Here is a 14464-nt window from a genome sequence, read left to right as displayed (position 1 = left end):
GCTGCGTAAGACAGGTGTGTGTAGGCTACAAAGGCTTTTGGGAAACGGGTTTGCTTCTAAATTACTTCATGCAGGAGGCCTTATGTGCCCATTTCCCGAAGCCAGTTAATGAGACACGTCAGGCTGTGCTCTGGAGAATCTACGCATGTTGGTGTTTCCCAAAGTCATAATGCCTAATTGGGTGCACCTTACATAACCAACTAGGCTTTAGGGAAACTGGTTACCTTCTACATGTGGCCTTCTGGGCATGTGCGCATGCGCTGCACACCTGTGCAAGCTATGCACGGGCCAAATTTATTTTGGGAAACCTGGCCATTGAACACATCTGTGTGTTGGTTACAAAATATTGAACCAATGAAAAGTATTAAAAAGCGCTTCGGACAAAACCTCTTACAAACCCTCAAACTGTCTGCTAAAGCAGCAAAAATCACCATGAAATACCGCCATACGACAAAGAATACGTAACGTAAACCTGGCTGAAGTGGCTAAGTCCTTGGCACACCCTGGCATGCATCCCCTCAAAGCCTCACCTTGGACCACGAGTTCTCCTTGCTGAGCAGGTCAGCGTAGAAGTAAGCCATCTTCCAGTGCCTCTTGTATGTGAAGCACCACATCAGTTCCCAGTAACACATGTGGTGGAACTGCTTCCACTGCTGCTGAGCCTCACAGCATTCTTCAAAACGTGTGACAGCCTGATACACAGCATAAACACACACAGAGATATACTATTATTGCTGTTACTCATAAATAACAACAAATCCTAGAGTGATTAAAGGCTTTAAAAAAGGGAATGTGGGAAATGTTTGGAACTCACAGCATCCAGGTTGCCTTTGATCACCTCTATTCGACCAGCGAAGAATAAGAAGATGGAACCCTGGGAAACACAAAACAAACAGTATGTTTAGAGACACGACACATCGCAGCTTTTTTGCGGCTAACTTTTAAATGTCACAGTGTTTGACGTTGGCACACCTTGGGATACTTTTTGAGATACGGCTCTAGTAGTTTCTCTGCATCCTGGACGTCACCCTCACCAGTGCCTGTGAAAGACATAGAGTAAACCCCAGAGCATACATTTAACTATTAAAAATAAATGAAAGAATAAAATAAAATAAAACATTTGCATGTTTAAGCATGATGAAGTGCATGCCTTTCCTTACCGAGTATGAAGCTCATGAAGGTGTGATAGCAGAGCAACAGCATATTACACAGGAAGGACCGGAACGTGGTGTCTACTGCACCCTCCTGAAGATGTTGGAGACCAAAATCCTGTTTGAACACACGCACACACACACACACACACACACACACACACACACACACACACACACACACACACACACACACACACACACACACACACACACACACACACACACACACACAGTTATACTCCCTCCCTTGTACAACAGTGCCGCATGCCAAGAATAGCTGATCAACAAACTCACGATGCGTCGTGACTCGTGAGCTTGTAGATCGGCTATTTTCTGCAGGCAACAGCATCATACGTAGCATTCCACCATAGTTGCTCTGTCAGCTCTGCTACAGCGATGCTCCCTGCTGCATCAACAATAAGGTTGTCAGGAGAACTCACCTTGTTACCAGAGAAGCCTACAAACTCCAGCAGCCTCAGTGTCCGGGTGGGCAACATGGAGATCATCTACAGGAAGACAAAGAGACGAGGGGAACCAGGACATTAATGATACAATCAGACTTAGGCTTCTCTGATTGTTGATTGTGTTGATTATTGGTTTTCAAGGCTATATAATAACACACACATAATTATTATTATTATTAAGAATGTGTTATGCAGTATAAACAGTACTACAACTATGTGTAAAATGTGTTCCCCCAGAATAATCTCATTATACAATGAACTTGAAGGGGATTTCACTTTTAAACACCTCCGGGGTCATTTTAACGTCTACTCTGGCTTTTGTGTGCACCACATTCAGTCTGTAAGTTGCTTGATTCAATAGATATTTCATATTCATTTGATCAGACATGAACCCCTCATGGTCCATTCAACTTTAAAGTTGGGGACTGATATCGGAATGTTTTGATACATTGTTTTTATGGGTTTTATTTTTAACTATAGAGGTTCGGATCTAGAGTTCGGGCTGCCCTCACACCTACGTTGCACCACCAATCCAAAATATATTCCCATATGGAGATCCCTGAGGTCAAAGGTCAAAGTTCTTGATCAGTCACGATCGTTTGAATCAGTCCTTTCATTATTATTGATTCTTTTTGGAAATTTTCCAATGCACACAAAAATTAATTAGTTAAATTGAGCCCCGGAATGTTTTAAAGGGAAATACCTATTAAAATATGTACTGTAGAATTATGCAAATATTGTAAGGTTTGTATAAACGTGCACAGATACTTGGCAGGTGCACGGGCAATATAATAAGTACCAGAAAGATGAGACAATTACAGAAACATGTGAAAGTCAATTGAAACTTGAAAGTACTCTTATGACTGCCAACTTCCCTGACTCAGTCTGTACTGTCCTGATGAGGTAAACACAACTTATATGATACTCAAAGAAACTTAATACACTCAGATTTAGTTTGCATTTTTAACTCAGGCCTGCTTGCCACCATGAAGTACTTTAGCCCTCTCCTCACCAGATTGAAAGCTCCAACTCCCAGCTTAACTCCACCCTCAAAATGGCAGTGGTTGTCACCTTGAGTGTAGCCAGTTGACTGGAGAACCGTATGAAGCTCTCTGTGAGATGACGATAAAGCCACCAGAAAGAGGAAGTAACATGAAGTTAACGGGAGAAAATGAGGGAGCAGCATCATTGTCATACATTTCACTTTAGTGTTTAGCTTTTGCGCAAATTCAGAGTGAGTGCACTCAGTAAGCAGACTGCACTCAGCCAGCAGTCTAATAGTTTAATAGTTAAATGCTGCTAAGGAATATGATTTGAAAATGAATTAATGAATGAATATTCTTACTTGTATGTCTGATAGCTATTCCTCACTTTGATTCCTCCTTTGATGAAACTGATCATGTTTTCATCCTGGTGTGTATGAAGGAGAGCGAGAGAGGGAACAAGGAGTTTGTATCAACACAGAAACCAGGTATAAATAAATTGAAAGCGGATTTCATTTCAGTGTCAGTCTTGTATGTTCGTTCTAACCTGAAGAAAGGTCAGTGCTGCCCTCTGCAGGAGACACTCGGCGTAGCAAACCTCAGCATGGAGTTCCTCTGAGGTGAAAACGATTACATCACAGTTATCTTCAGTCACACACAAACACACACACACACACACACACACACACACACACACACACACACACACACACACACACACACACACACACACACACACACACACAAACGCATGCCTGAAGCATGTGTTCAAACTACTGGTCAACTAATAACACTCACACAAGCACACAAACACACAAACACACTCAAATACACACACAAAGCACAATGCTGCTTATACAATTATGGCCAGACATCTATCAGCATGGTGTGTGTTGATGATACATTATGTTGACATGTAGTTATCTATTCATGTATAATTATACTGACCTTCTGTGAAGTTTTTGGAGGAGAATGATGATTTCTTGCGGTGCCTAAAAGAGAACACGCACACACGCAATTACACATTACACATTACACATAAACATCTACTTCCCTGCCTTTGTTCAATGGAAATCATTCAGTAACTTTTAAACAGCATTGCATAATATTGTAATTGCATATGGTTATTTTTGTTCATTTGCAGAGACTCCAACATGCTGAGTCTTGCTGTGGTAAGAAGCTGCTCCTCTGTGCTGACTAAGGATCAGCACTGTGTCTTTATTTATACAGGTAATGATAACTGAACACAGATGCTCTGCTGTTTGCCTGCCATGCATAAAGCTATTATTAGTATACCCTATAATACATAATATAATATAATACACATTATAATATATATACAAGCAAAAACATTCCGTATCAGCTTGTCTGGTGATACCGGGCTAACTGCGCTGACAACACGATGCGTTGATCAGCGTGTCAGGTTTCAATAAACAGCACTGGCCAGGTTATTGCCTGGGTGAAATGGACACTCTCCCTTTCCTTCCCCCTGTCCCTCCCACTGTCTCTCTCTCTCTCTCTCTCTCTCTCTCTCCATCCATCTCTCTCTCCCGCGACTGCCGTGTACCGCTAGTCGGAGCGGTCCCCCCCCCCCCCCCCCCCCCCCCCACCCCGCATGGAAATACAAATTACATAAGCTATATAGAGACATATATTTCCTATATATCCACATATATGAACCTGAATATCGCATATATATATATATATATATATATATATATATATATATATATATATGCAGCATAGGCTATATTCTGCATATACTTGGCATAATATGTTAATATATTTCAAATAAAACCATAGCACCACCATTAGCCTTTTCATGTTACGCACCTCCTAGAAGGCGCTCGCGCACCACAAGGGGTGCACGCCCCACAGTTTGGGAACCACTGCGGCTAGTGTATGCAAGACCCAGTAAGGACACAATGTGATTGGCCAGTAGTCGCTGTGATTGACATGACAGTTCTGCCTTGTTAAGACTTCTTCATAGTGTTTTTGCAACTATGCCTCAAGGGTCAACCTAACCTAACCTAACCTAACCTTAGCCTCAGTAAAATGATGCCTAAAGCTAGTTATTCCTAACCTTAACCTCAGTAAAATGATGCCTAAAGCTAGTTATTCCTAACCTTAACCGCAGTAAAATTATGCCTAAAGCTAGTTATTCCTAACCTTAGCCTCAGTAAAATGATGCCTAAAGCTAGTTATTCCTAACCTTAGCCTCAGTAAAATGATGCCTAAAGCTAGTTATTCCTAACCTTAGCCTCAGTAAAATGATGCCTAAAGCTAGTTATTCCTAACCTTAGCCTCAGTAAAATGATGCCTAAAGCTAGTTATTCCTAACCTTAGCCTCAGTAAAATGATGCCTAAAGCTAGTTATTCCTAACCTTAGCCTCAGTAAAATGATGCCTAAAGCTAGTTATTCCTAACCTTAACCGCAGTAAAATGATGCCTAAAGCTAGTTATTCCTAACATTAACCGCAGTAAAATGATGCCTAAAGCTAGCTATTCCTAACATTAACCTCAGTAAAATGATGCCTAAAGCTAGTTATTCCTAACCTCAGTTTCATGAAGAGTTCCACTTTTGAGAGGAAAAAAGAATAAAAATGTATGACGAGAAAGCCTTAGCACTGTGTAGAGCTGCAGAGACTGTGAAATCACAGGCTAAAGAGCTGTTAAGTGATGCTAGTTGCAATGTGAAATGGATGCAGTAAAATTATTATTATTATTATTATTTTTCATTTAAAAGATCCATCTGTACACTTTGGTATTTATTGGATCCAGATATGCCTTGAAATCCACAAAAAATCCGCAAAAAGCCCCTGTGTTTAATGCAGCACGCCATTGAGCTAGCTAGTTGAAATGAAATGGTTATGTGAGTTACTTGAATGAAACGCCGCACCAGGTCTTACGTCCCTATTATTCCCCGCTCCCCCTGTTGCCCCCCCCCCCCCCCCCCCCCCCACACACACACACACCCTTGTACCTCTCTCCCTCTGTATATGAATATACAGTGTATGTGTATGTATGTATACATACATTCCCCAGGGGTCAAACCTCCAACAAGTGCAATTCAGTAACATTGAGGCTCACCAGAAGAGGATTTGTATGTGTGCATCCAGGTTAAAAGGGTGGGTGGAGGAGCTCATGGAGTCCAATGTCAATACAATGATGTGTATGTATAGTGAAAGGTTTTAGATGTATTCCATTTCCATCATATCTTTAAGGCCTACTTGAGAACAGTAATAAATACGTTGAAGGCTGAAGAGTCTGAAGGCTTTGAATCTTTTTCGTTTAGATGCTGTAACAGTAGTTCCATTGTTGCACAGATAATTACTCCCAGTCTGACCTACTCTAGTCTAAAAGAACTATGTACTGTTTTTACACCCCATGGGACCTAATATCAGTTTTATAGCTTTGTGGGAACAGGCGTGGTGGTGGATGTGGCTCACAGAGACATTTTCACACAATGACTCCAGAACTGGCTGCAACGCTTGGTTCTGAAATTCCATTGGTCAATGAGATGGGATGGAGAGAAGATTGCATTTCACGGTTTAGTAATTTAGCATTCGTTCTTATCCAGAGAGACTTTTTTCTTTAAGTGCAAGGGACAATTTGTCTGTGGGATTAGAGGTATGAGATACAATGTTGTGCTATGAGAACAAAATCACAGCATTGTGATCAAGTAAATAACAGCAGTGAGCTATAGTGGACAGGCCAGTAGGCCAATATATATATATATATATATATATATATATATATATATATATAGGCTAGTGTATTATTATACACAGTATATATACACACACACACACACACACACACACACACACACACACACACACACACACACACACACACACACACACACACACACACACACACAATCTAGGAACCCATCTCCAAAAAAACAGCGCCCTCTGTTGTTTGTTTCCATTTGAATTTGCGCTGACCAGCCCTACGCTTTCAGTGGGGTGCCTATGTTTTCATTCACGCTAACAACAATGTATACATGTTCTTAATGCCCCATGGACGTAGGAGGTTTCTGCCCAACAGCAACAAAATTAATCTTATGGATTGTAAGCTCTTTGTAAGTCTTTAAGCCGTTTTCTGTGGTTGAATATCTTCTGACACTCCTATCCAGAGTCACAATGAACGAGCCAGCAAAGGTTTAGTGAACAAGAACACATCAACATGAAGTAAAGGCTAAAGGTGGTTCCCAAAGTGAGGTCCGGGGACCCCCAGGGGTCCTTGAGGGAGTTCCAGGGGGTCCCCAGCTAAATGATAGTTTGGAACCAAATGGACCAATGGAACCAAATGGACCGCTTCCATTTGTACACTCTCAGAGTTCATTTAAATTAACATTGGTTTTTACAATATAAGGGTCTCAGAGATAGAAATGCCATTAAATGGGGGATCGTAGCCTAATGCATGTCAAACTGTCCTTGAAATTAAACGGGTTGAGAATCACTGCTAGAGGCGTAGAAATCTTCTCTGATGGAGGTCCTTGGCATATCTTTTAAAATGGGGGTCTGTGGGCTAATTAGTGTCAATTTGGGGGTCCTTGACATGAACAGGTTTGGGAACCACTGAAGTAAAGGATGGAGTCCTGGATGTGACTGTCTTCACTGAGACTTCAGCTGATATGATGATGAAATAAAACTTCGCCTCACCTCTGACAGACAGCCTGGGCCTCCTTCATGGTGTTCCCTGCTGCCAGAATGTGTTCGGGGTCGAAGGTCATCATGGCCTGCATCTCCAGGATGGTGGCATAGGTCAGAGCATGGTACATGCTGTCTTTGGTTCTAAACAGATAAAACATTCATAGGTCAGAGCATGGTACATGCTGTCTTTGGTTCTGAACAGATAAAACATTCATAGGTCAGAGCATGGTACATGCTGTCTTTGGTTCTGAACAGATAAAACATTCATAGGTCAGAGCATGGTACATGCTGTCTTTGGTTCTGAACAGATAAAACATTCATAGGTCAGAGCATGGTACATGCTGTCTTTGGTTCTGAACAGATAAAACATAGGTCAGAGCATGGTACATGCTGTCTTTGGTTCTGAACAGATAAAACATTCATAGGTCAGAGCATGGTACATGCTGTCTTTGGTTCTGAACAGATAAAACATTCATAGGTCAGAGCATGGTACATGCTGTCTTTGGTTCTGAACAGAGAAAACATTACATAGGTCAGAGCATGGTACATGCTGTCTTTGGTTCTGAACAGATAAAACATTACATAGGTCAGAGCATGGTACATGCTGTCTTTGGTTCTGAACAGATAAAACATTACATAGGTCAGAGCATGGTACATGCTGTCTTTGGTTCTGAACAGATAAAACATTACAGTTTTTAGTTTGACAGACTTTAGCTTCGAAGAACAGAGGATATTGTCCACATTGTGGATGGGAGGCAGCCATTATGTACAGTATGTGAGCAGTGCAAATGAGGGCAGTGTGATATGAGTCACAGCATGGAAACGGATGTGACGGAGACGTGACTGGCAGATTGCAGGACCAATTCTGTATCAAACCTATATTTAGCTGTGGCTGTTAGCAAGTCAGGCCTGGTGTTTCAACACCTAACGTTATTGCCTTGCAGGTTATGAAGCAGAAGAGTGTTTATCTAGTGGTCTTTTTATTTTAACAAAGATCAAAGATATAGTATAATAATTATGCAGCGTTATGTTATCATTTTCAATCTACATTATCAGTAACAGAACACATGTGTCTGTTCCTCTAAGGGCCTGAAAGGAAGTACATGAAGCAACCACACACCTCTTGTATCTCTAACGCATGTGCCCGCGCGCGCGCGCACGCACGCACGCACACACACACACACACACACACACACACACACACACACACACACACACACACACACACACACACACACACACACACACACACACACACACACACACACACACACACACACACACACACACACACACACACACACACACTCGGAGGGTCACATGGCGCACTGGTTGAGCTGGTTTACGCCATGTTCTATCAAACACAAACACACATCCTCAGCCACACAAACACGCACACTCTCCACCACACACACACACACACTCTCACACACACGCACGCACACACGCACAGTGGAGTTGGGACAGGAATGCCATGGTTTCTCTGCAACTCTGCATTACAGGCCTTTCACTGCTATTTAGCAGAGATACGTTCATGTGACTAACCTAAGTAACTCTTCTGAGCCAAAAGTAACCCTGATCTTCAAACCTTTTACAATGGAGACTGTAGACAAGACTCTTAAACCTTAAGACTGTTAAAGTGTACACTTTGTAGGTCTTTATTGTATTACAAGCTGTAGATTTGGTTTATTCCTTATGGATACGACATTAAATCAGTTATTTCAGAAATATAGAAAAGGAGACGGTAAAGTGACAACACATATCTGTCACTTTAGTCTCGAAATAAGAGTGTAGCTTCGCCTTGTAAAAGAAAAAAAAATACATTATAATATTTTCTGCATCTCTGTTTCTGTGTTTTGTTAGTTAGATAATCTGGTGGTGGTGAGATGGAACTCCTGACCCAAATGAATCACTATTATTGAATCTAATCTAATGTGTGTCCTGCTAGTAGCTACGAAGCACACCCGGAAAAAACAGGAGGCAATGGACAAAGAGAGAGAAACATACAAATAGATTAACGGCAAGGGCCACATTACTCTCTTGTTATGTAATAACGGAAGGCAAAACTGTCCACATAATGCTCCCATAATCTATTGCACGAGACCGTGCTGGTCGGAAAATCACAGCAATAACGATGATGGAAATATAATTCAGTGTGTGTATAGTTCTTTCCTTCTGTAAGTGGCTTGGATTTTGTTCTGCACCTGTATCCACCCAACCTGTGGTTGGATGTGTGTACACTCTTCTAGTTCTTCAGGTTATGTACAGTTGGAGGCCATCGATATTGTCCTTTTCTTTTTGCTGTGGTTTGCGTGATCTGTGCAAAAGGACAGTTAACCCATTTTGGGCGGGAACCCCTTTTGGTGTTTTAAACATTATGTTATAATTTAGCTATTGAAAAATAGAAGATCTACAAGCTCATAGCGCGCCACCGAGTGGCGCGCTACGAGCTTGTAGGTCTGCTATTTTTGAAAAATCGTGAAAATATTTATTTCAGAAAACTGGAGGATTTAGAAGGAATTTTTAAAATGTTGAGGTCAGGCCTAAATGGGTCAAATGATAAGGGACAATATTGGTGGCACCCAACTGTACACTCTTCTAGTTCTTCAGGTTATGTTATATATTAATCTAACTAACTCACATTGAAAAGGGCCCTTTAAGATGGAACTGTGAGGTATGTTGAATTACTTGTTGGCATGGTGACAATGGCTGAGAATGTAGAGTATTTGACAGCAACCTGAGAATTTCCAGTCAACGTCAGCCCAGTGTTTGTTCACTACAAAGGCCCTCGTAGCTCCGTGACGGCACTGAATAAAGGTTGGGTCTCTTTGTCATATTTTTAGCATTGTGCTCCATTATGTAAGAATGAGGAGTTACCTGCCGGTGCGTTTGTGTACCACGTCAACAGAAGTGCACGTGTACAGAACACCAGACAGCTCATAAGCCATATATACACATGCTGTATTGTTGTGTTGTGTATCGATAGTCGATACACGTATCATAAAACATTCGTGTAACATAGCAACATGCGTATTAATTACACTTGTACCATAAAACAACACGTGTATTATAATGAGAATACATGTATGGATTATGAGCTATATATATATGGCTTTGGTACATGTGGTGTTGTCAAAATGATGAAAGAGGTGTTATTTTGTGCAAAAGCGCATTATTGGCTTTTTCCCCTACCATAAGCCCTCAATGAATTGAATTGAATTGCATTGAATTGAATGGGGCATTGGGGTGTTGTGCTAATTCGCACATATATTTGTATATCCTCTCTTCATAATGTAAATAGTATTCCAAGCGGCACACTTTACTACTTATTTCGATGGAAATAAGCGAATTAGCACAAAAACCCAACCCCCATTGAGGGCTTATATTAGGGGAAATAGCCAATAATGCACTTTTGCACAAAATAACACCTGGACCTCTTTGGTGGGGACATAACAACTACAAATAAAGGTAAGAAAGCCTTCTAGCATGGAATTCTCCTTTCAATCTTAAAGATATTAAATACCCAAATTAACTTTTTGCCTTAACCCCAGCAGGCCTATTCTGGGGAAAACGTTTGTTGATTTTTACTGTAGAGCAAAAACGGAAAATACACTACTATAGAACACTGAGTTTAAGTGGTTAAATGCCTCACTGTTTCTGGCCCCATTCCTCTGTGTGTACAGTAGGAGAGAATGTGTGTACAGTAGCTGATGTGTGATGGGTGTGGAAATGTTGATAAACCACACACTAAAACTGTTTAGGGAGGGGCTGTGGAGATAGATTATAATAACACAAACTAATGTTACTGTAGACTAAGCCATGCATGCGTAGGCTATATGCAAGCCCATTATCCTTCTGCTTATAATCTAGGCAACATTTGAATAATTATATTGCATACCACTCCATGTTCGATCATTACTTAAAAGTCACAAATGTATATTTCTGAGAAACACAGTACTGTAGGCTAGTAGATCCTGTCTGAGAAACACAGTACTGTAGGCTAGTAGATCCTGTCTGAGAAACACAGTACTGTAGGCTAGTAGATCCTGTCTGAGAAACACAGTACTGTAGGCTAGTAGATCCTGTCTGAGAAACACAGTACTGTAGGCTAGTAGATCCTGTCTGAGAAACACAGTACTGTAGGCTAGTAGATCCTGTCTGAGAAACACAGTATACTGTAGGCTAGTAGATCCTGTCTGAGAAACACAGTACTGTAGGCTAGTAGATCCTGTCTGAGAAACACAGTACTGTAGGCTAGTAGATCCTGTCTGAGAAACACAGTACTGTAGGCTAGTAGATCCTGTCTGAGAAACACAGTACTGTAGGCTAGTAGATCCTGTCTGAGAAACACAGTACTGTAGGCTAGTAGATCCTGTCTGAGAAACACAGTACTGTAGGCTAGTAGATCCTGTCTGAGAAACACAGTACTGTAGGCTAGTAGATCCTGTCTGAGAAACACAGTATACTGTAGGCTAGTAGATCCTGTCTGAGAAACACAGTACTGTAGGCTAGTAGATCCTGTCTGAGAAACACAGTACTGTAGGCTAGTAGATCCTGTCTGAGAAACACAGTATACTGTAGGCTAGTAGATCCTGTCTGAGAAACACAGTACTGTAGGCTAGTAGATCCTGTCTGAGAAACACAGTATACTGTAGGCTAGTAGATCCTGTCTGAGAAACACAGTACTGTAGGCTAGTAGATCCTGTCTGAGAAACACAGTACTGTAGGCTAGTAGATCCTGTCTGAGAAACACAGTATAGTGTATACTGTAGGCTAGTAGATCCTGTCTGTATGAGTTATCATTTTGTCAACCAAGTCCAAGGACCCACCTATAACTCTAAATAAGTACACTTCTTCCTTTCAGGAAATGTCACTCCATTCAAATTGTGCATGTTTCATTCAAAAAGACTTCTGCTATACGGTACATAAAGCTGTGCTAGCCCTCCAGGCATGTTTGAACGCAGAGTTGATGTGTGAGCCAAAAACAAAGCCTGGTGCTTGATACCGTACCAGTGGGATTTCAACAAAGATCCACTGCAACTCTCAGACAAATCGGACAAGGCTGGTTGTTCCTGTGAAACACATGGGCTACTTATCTAACACAAGCTATAGACATCATTTGTATTTAATTTAATGGAAAATGGTTTCATTCAAGCGATTGTGCATGTATGCATGTGGTGTGAAACTCATTGAATTAGCTGATAATCAAGGAAACGTACATAAACTTAATGGAAAAATGGATGACAGCATAACGATTACCATGTCTGTGTCCCTTTTATGCCCATATATGGAGTTATTTATCAGGCATGCCAGAATATGGAGTCTATGCAGATGTCAGAACATTATTGTGATGTCAGAACAGGCCAGCAGCGGTGGCCAGGCAGCGGTGGCCAGGCAGCGGTGGCCGAACGGATAGCGGATCGGTCTTGATACCGGAAGGTCGCCAGTTCGAATCAGCGGTCCGACACGTTAAAATTACCACCGCTGAAGTGCCCTTGAACAAGGCATTGAACCACTACGATGAAATGTGTTCTATGAGCAGGGCCTGGCTGGAAACAAGTTCTTGAGCTTAGCCCAGATACCCTGGGTAAATATAGTAATCATTTCATTTCATTTCATTTCAGCTCCATAGATGGAGATCTAGGGGTGATCAGGTGTGATCAATTGACTAATTTGGGCCCTGTCCAGAGCTTGGGCAGGGGCCCTGTCCAGAGCTTAGGCAGGGGCCCTGTCCAGAGCTTGGGCAGGGGCCCTGTCCAGAGCTTCTAGAGTGGTGCCCATTGGGCACTGACCTACTTGAAACGATGCAAGTTGGAAATGGATGCCCCACCCAGTTATTACTTGCGCAAGCAGAGCGCGCAAGTATTGTGGTCGTGCTGGCTTTTTTATGCGTATATGCTCGGAGGTATATATACTAGATGTTGATGGTGACGTAATTAAGATATGTTTCAATGTCGGGTTATAACTGGCTGTCGATGGTGACGTAATTAGGATATGTTTCAGTGTTGGGTGAATTAAAGGTAATGTCTGTATGTATACATGTATGTAATCTGAAACCTATCTTTATTACGTCACCATCAACATCTAGTATATACCTCCAAGCATACGCATACAAAAGCAAGCCGACCACAGTATAGTACTTTCAACTTACATACATTACATACGTTACCTGTTACCCAACCAATATTGAAACATATCGTAATTACATCACCATTGACAGCCAGTTATAACCCGACTTTAGTATTTAATTTCAATGTTTTACAGAGAGGCTGAGATTTGAAAGTTCGTAGTGGTCGACAGTACTTGCGTGCTCTGCTTGCGCACTAGTAGGTAAACCTTTTATGCCCATATATGGAGTTCTTGGTCAAGCATGCCCAAATATGTAATCTATGCATATGTCACAGCTCCATATGGAGTCCAACCGACTGGCGAATGGTTCTCAAGTTATATGGATTTCAGACACGCACGCACGCACGCACGCACGCACGCACGCACGCACGCACGCACGCACGCACGCACGCACGCACGCACGCAGATAGATAGATAGATAGATAGATAGATAGATAGATAGATAGATAGATAGATAGATAGATAGATAGATAGATAGATAGATAGATAGATAGATAGATAGATAGCACTATATGGGGATACTGATGACATCAGGGATCTCCATATGGACAAAAAAGGGACAAGGGCTGACAGATACAGAGATCTCCATATGTGGACATAAAGGGTCCGTAAATGCAGTCGGATTGGCAGAGCGAAGTAGGTGTGAGGACTGCATGGCCCGAAGTTTTCAAAAATTGCACAAGCAATTAACTTAAATCTGCTTTTTGGCACGCAACACCATCATATGATTAAGTATAAGATATGGCTTAAGTGAAAATTAATAGTCAGGATTTTGCAACGCAGTAGTCTCTTTCTTTAGGGCTCATTTATCAAAGCCTAGTGTATTTCAATTAATATTATGCAATATCATATTCTAGACTAGAGCAAGGGTTCCCAAACCATCCCAAAATAATAATATTTGTTGAACTGGGGGACCCCCAAACCCTGGAAAGAACGTTTGACTCGGTTCCACTGTAAATATTGTGAAAATAGCCAAAGCACAAGGCTACAAGCTTGTAGATTGGCTATTTTCACAATATCTGCAATGGAGCTTTCTTGCGTAATATTTGATAATTTGGCAAATTTGTTATTCA

General features: G+C 41.5%; 1 protein-coding gene across 1 annotated transcript in view; it reads right to left on the bottom strand.

Annotated features, from left to right (window-relative positions):
- Positions 1-14464, bottom strand: part of ttc39a (tetratricopeptide repeat domain 39A) — a 39056-nt gene that overhangs the window by 6405 nt on the left and 18187 nt on the right. The window contains exons 6-15 of the mRNA XM_079506060.1: positions 7272-7403; positions 3550-3593; positions 3149-3216; positions 2964-3028; positions 2631-2730; positions 1595-1660; positions 1161-1269; positions 973-1040; positions 815-874; positions 531-692 (exon numbers count right to left, since the gene is read on the bottom strand). Of these exons, the coding sequence (XP_079362186.1) occupies positions 531-692; positions 815-874; positions 973-1040; positions 1161-1269; positions 1595-1660; positions 2631-2730; positions 2964-3028; positions 3149-3216; positions 3550-3593; positions 7272-7403 (874 nt within the window). The remainder of the gene's footprint in view (positions 1-530; positions 693-814; positions 875-972; positions 1041-1160; positions 1270-1594; positions 1661-2630; positions 2731-2963; positions 3029-3148; positions 3217-3549; positions 3594-7271; positions 7404-14464) is intronic.

Source organism: Electrona antarctica, assembly GCF_951216825.1.
Source record: "Electrona antarctica genome assembly, chromosome: 7".
Lineage (NCBI taxonomy): Eukaryota > Metazoa > Chordata > Actinopteri > Myctophiformes > Myctophidae > Electrona > Electrona antarctica.
Note: the sequence above shows the minus strand (reverse complement) of the source record. Positions and strands in the feature narration are given on the sequence as shown.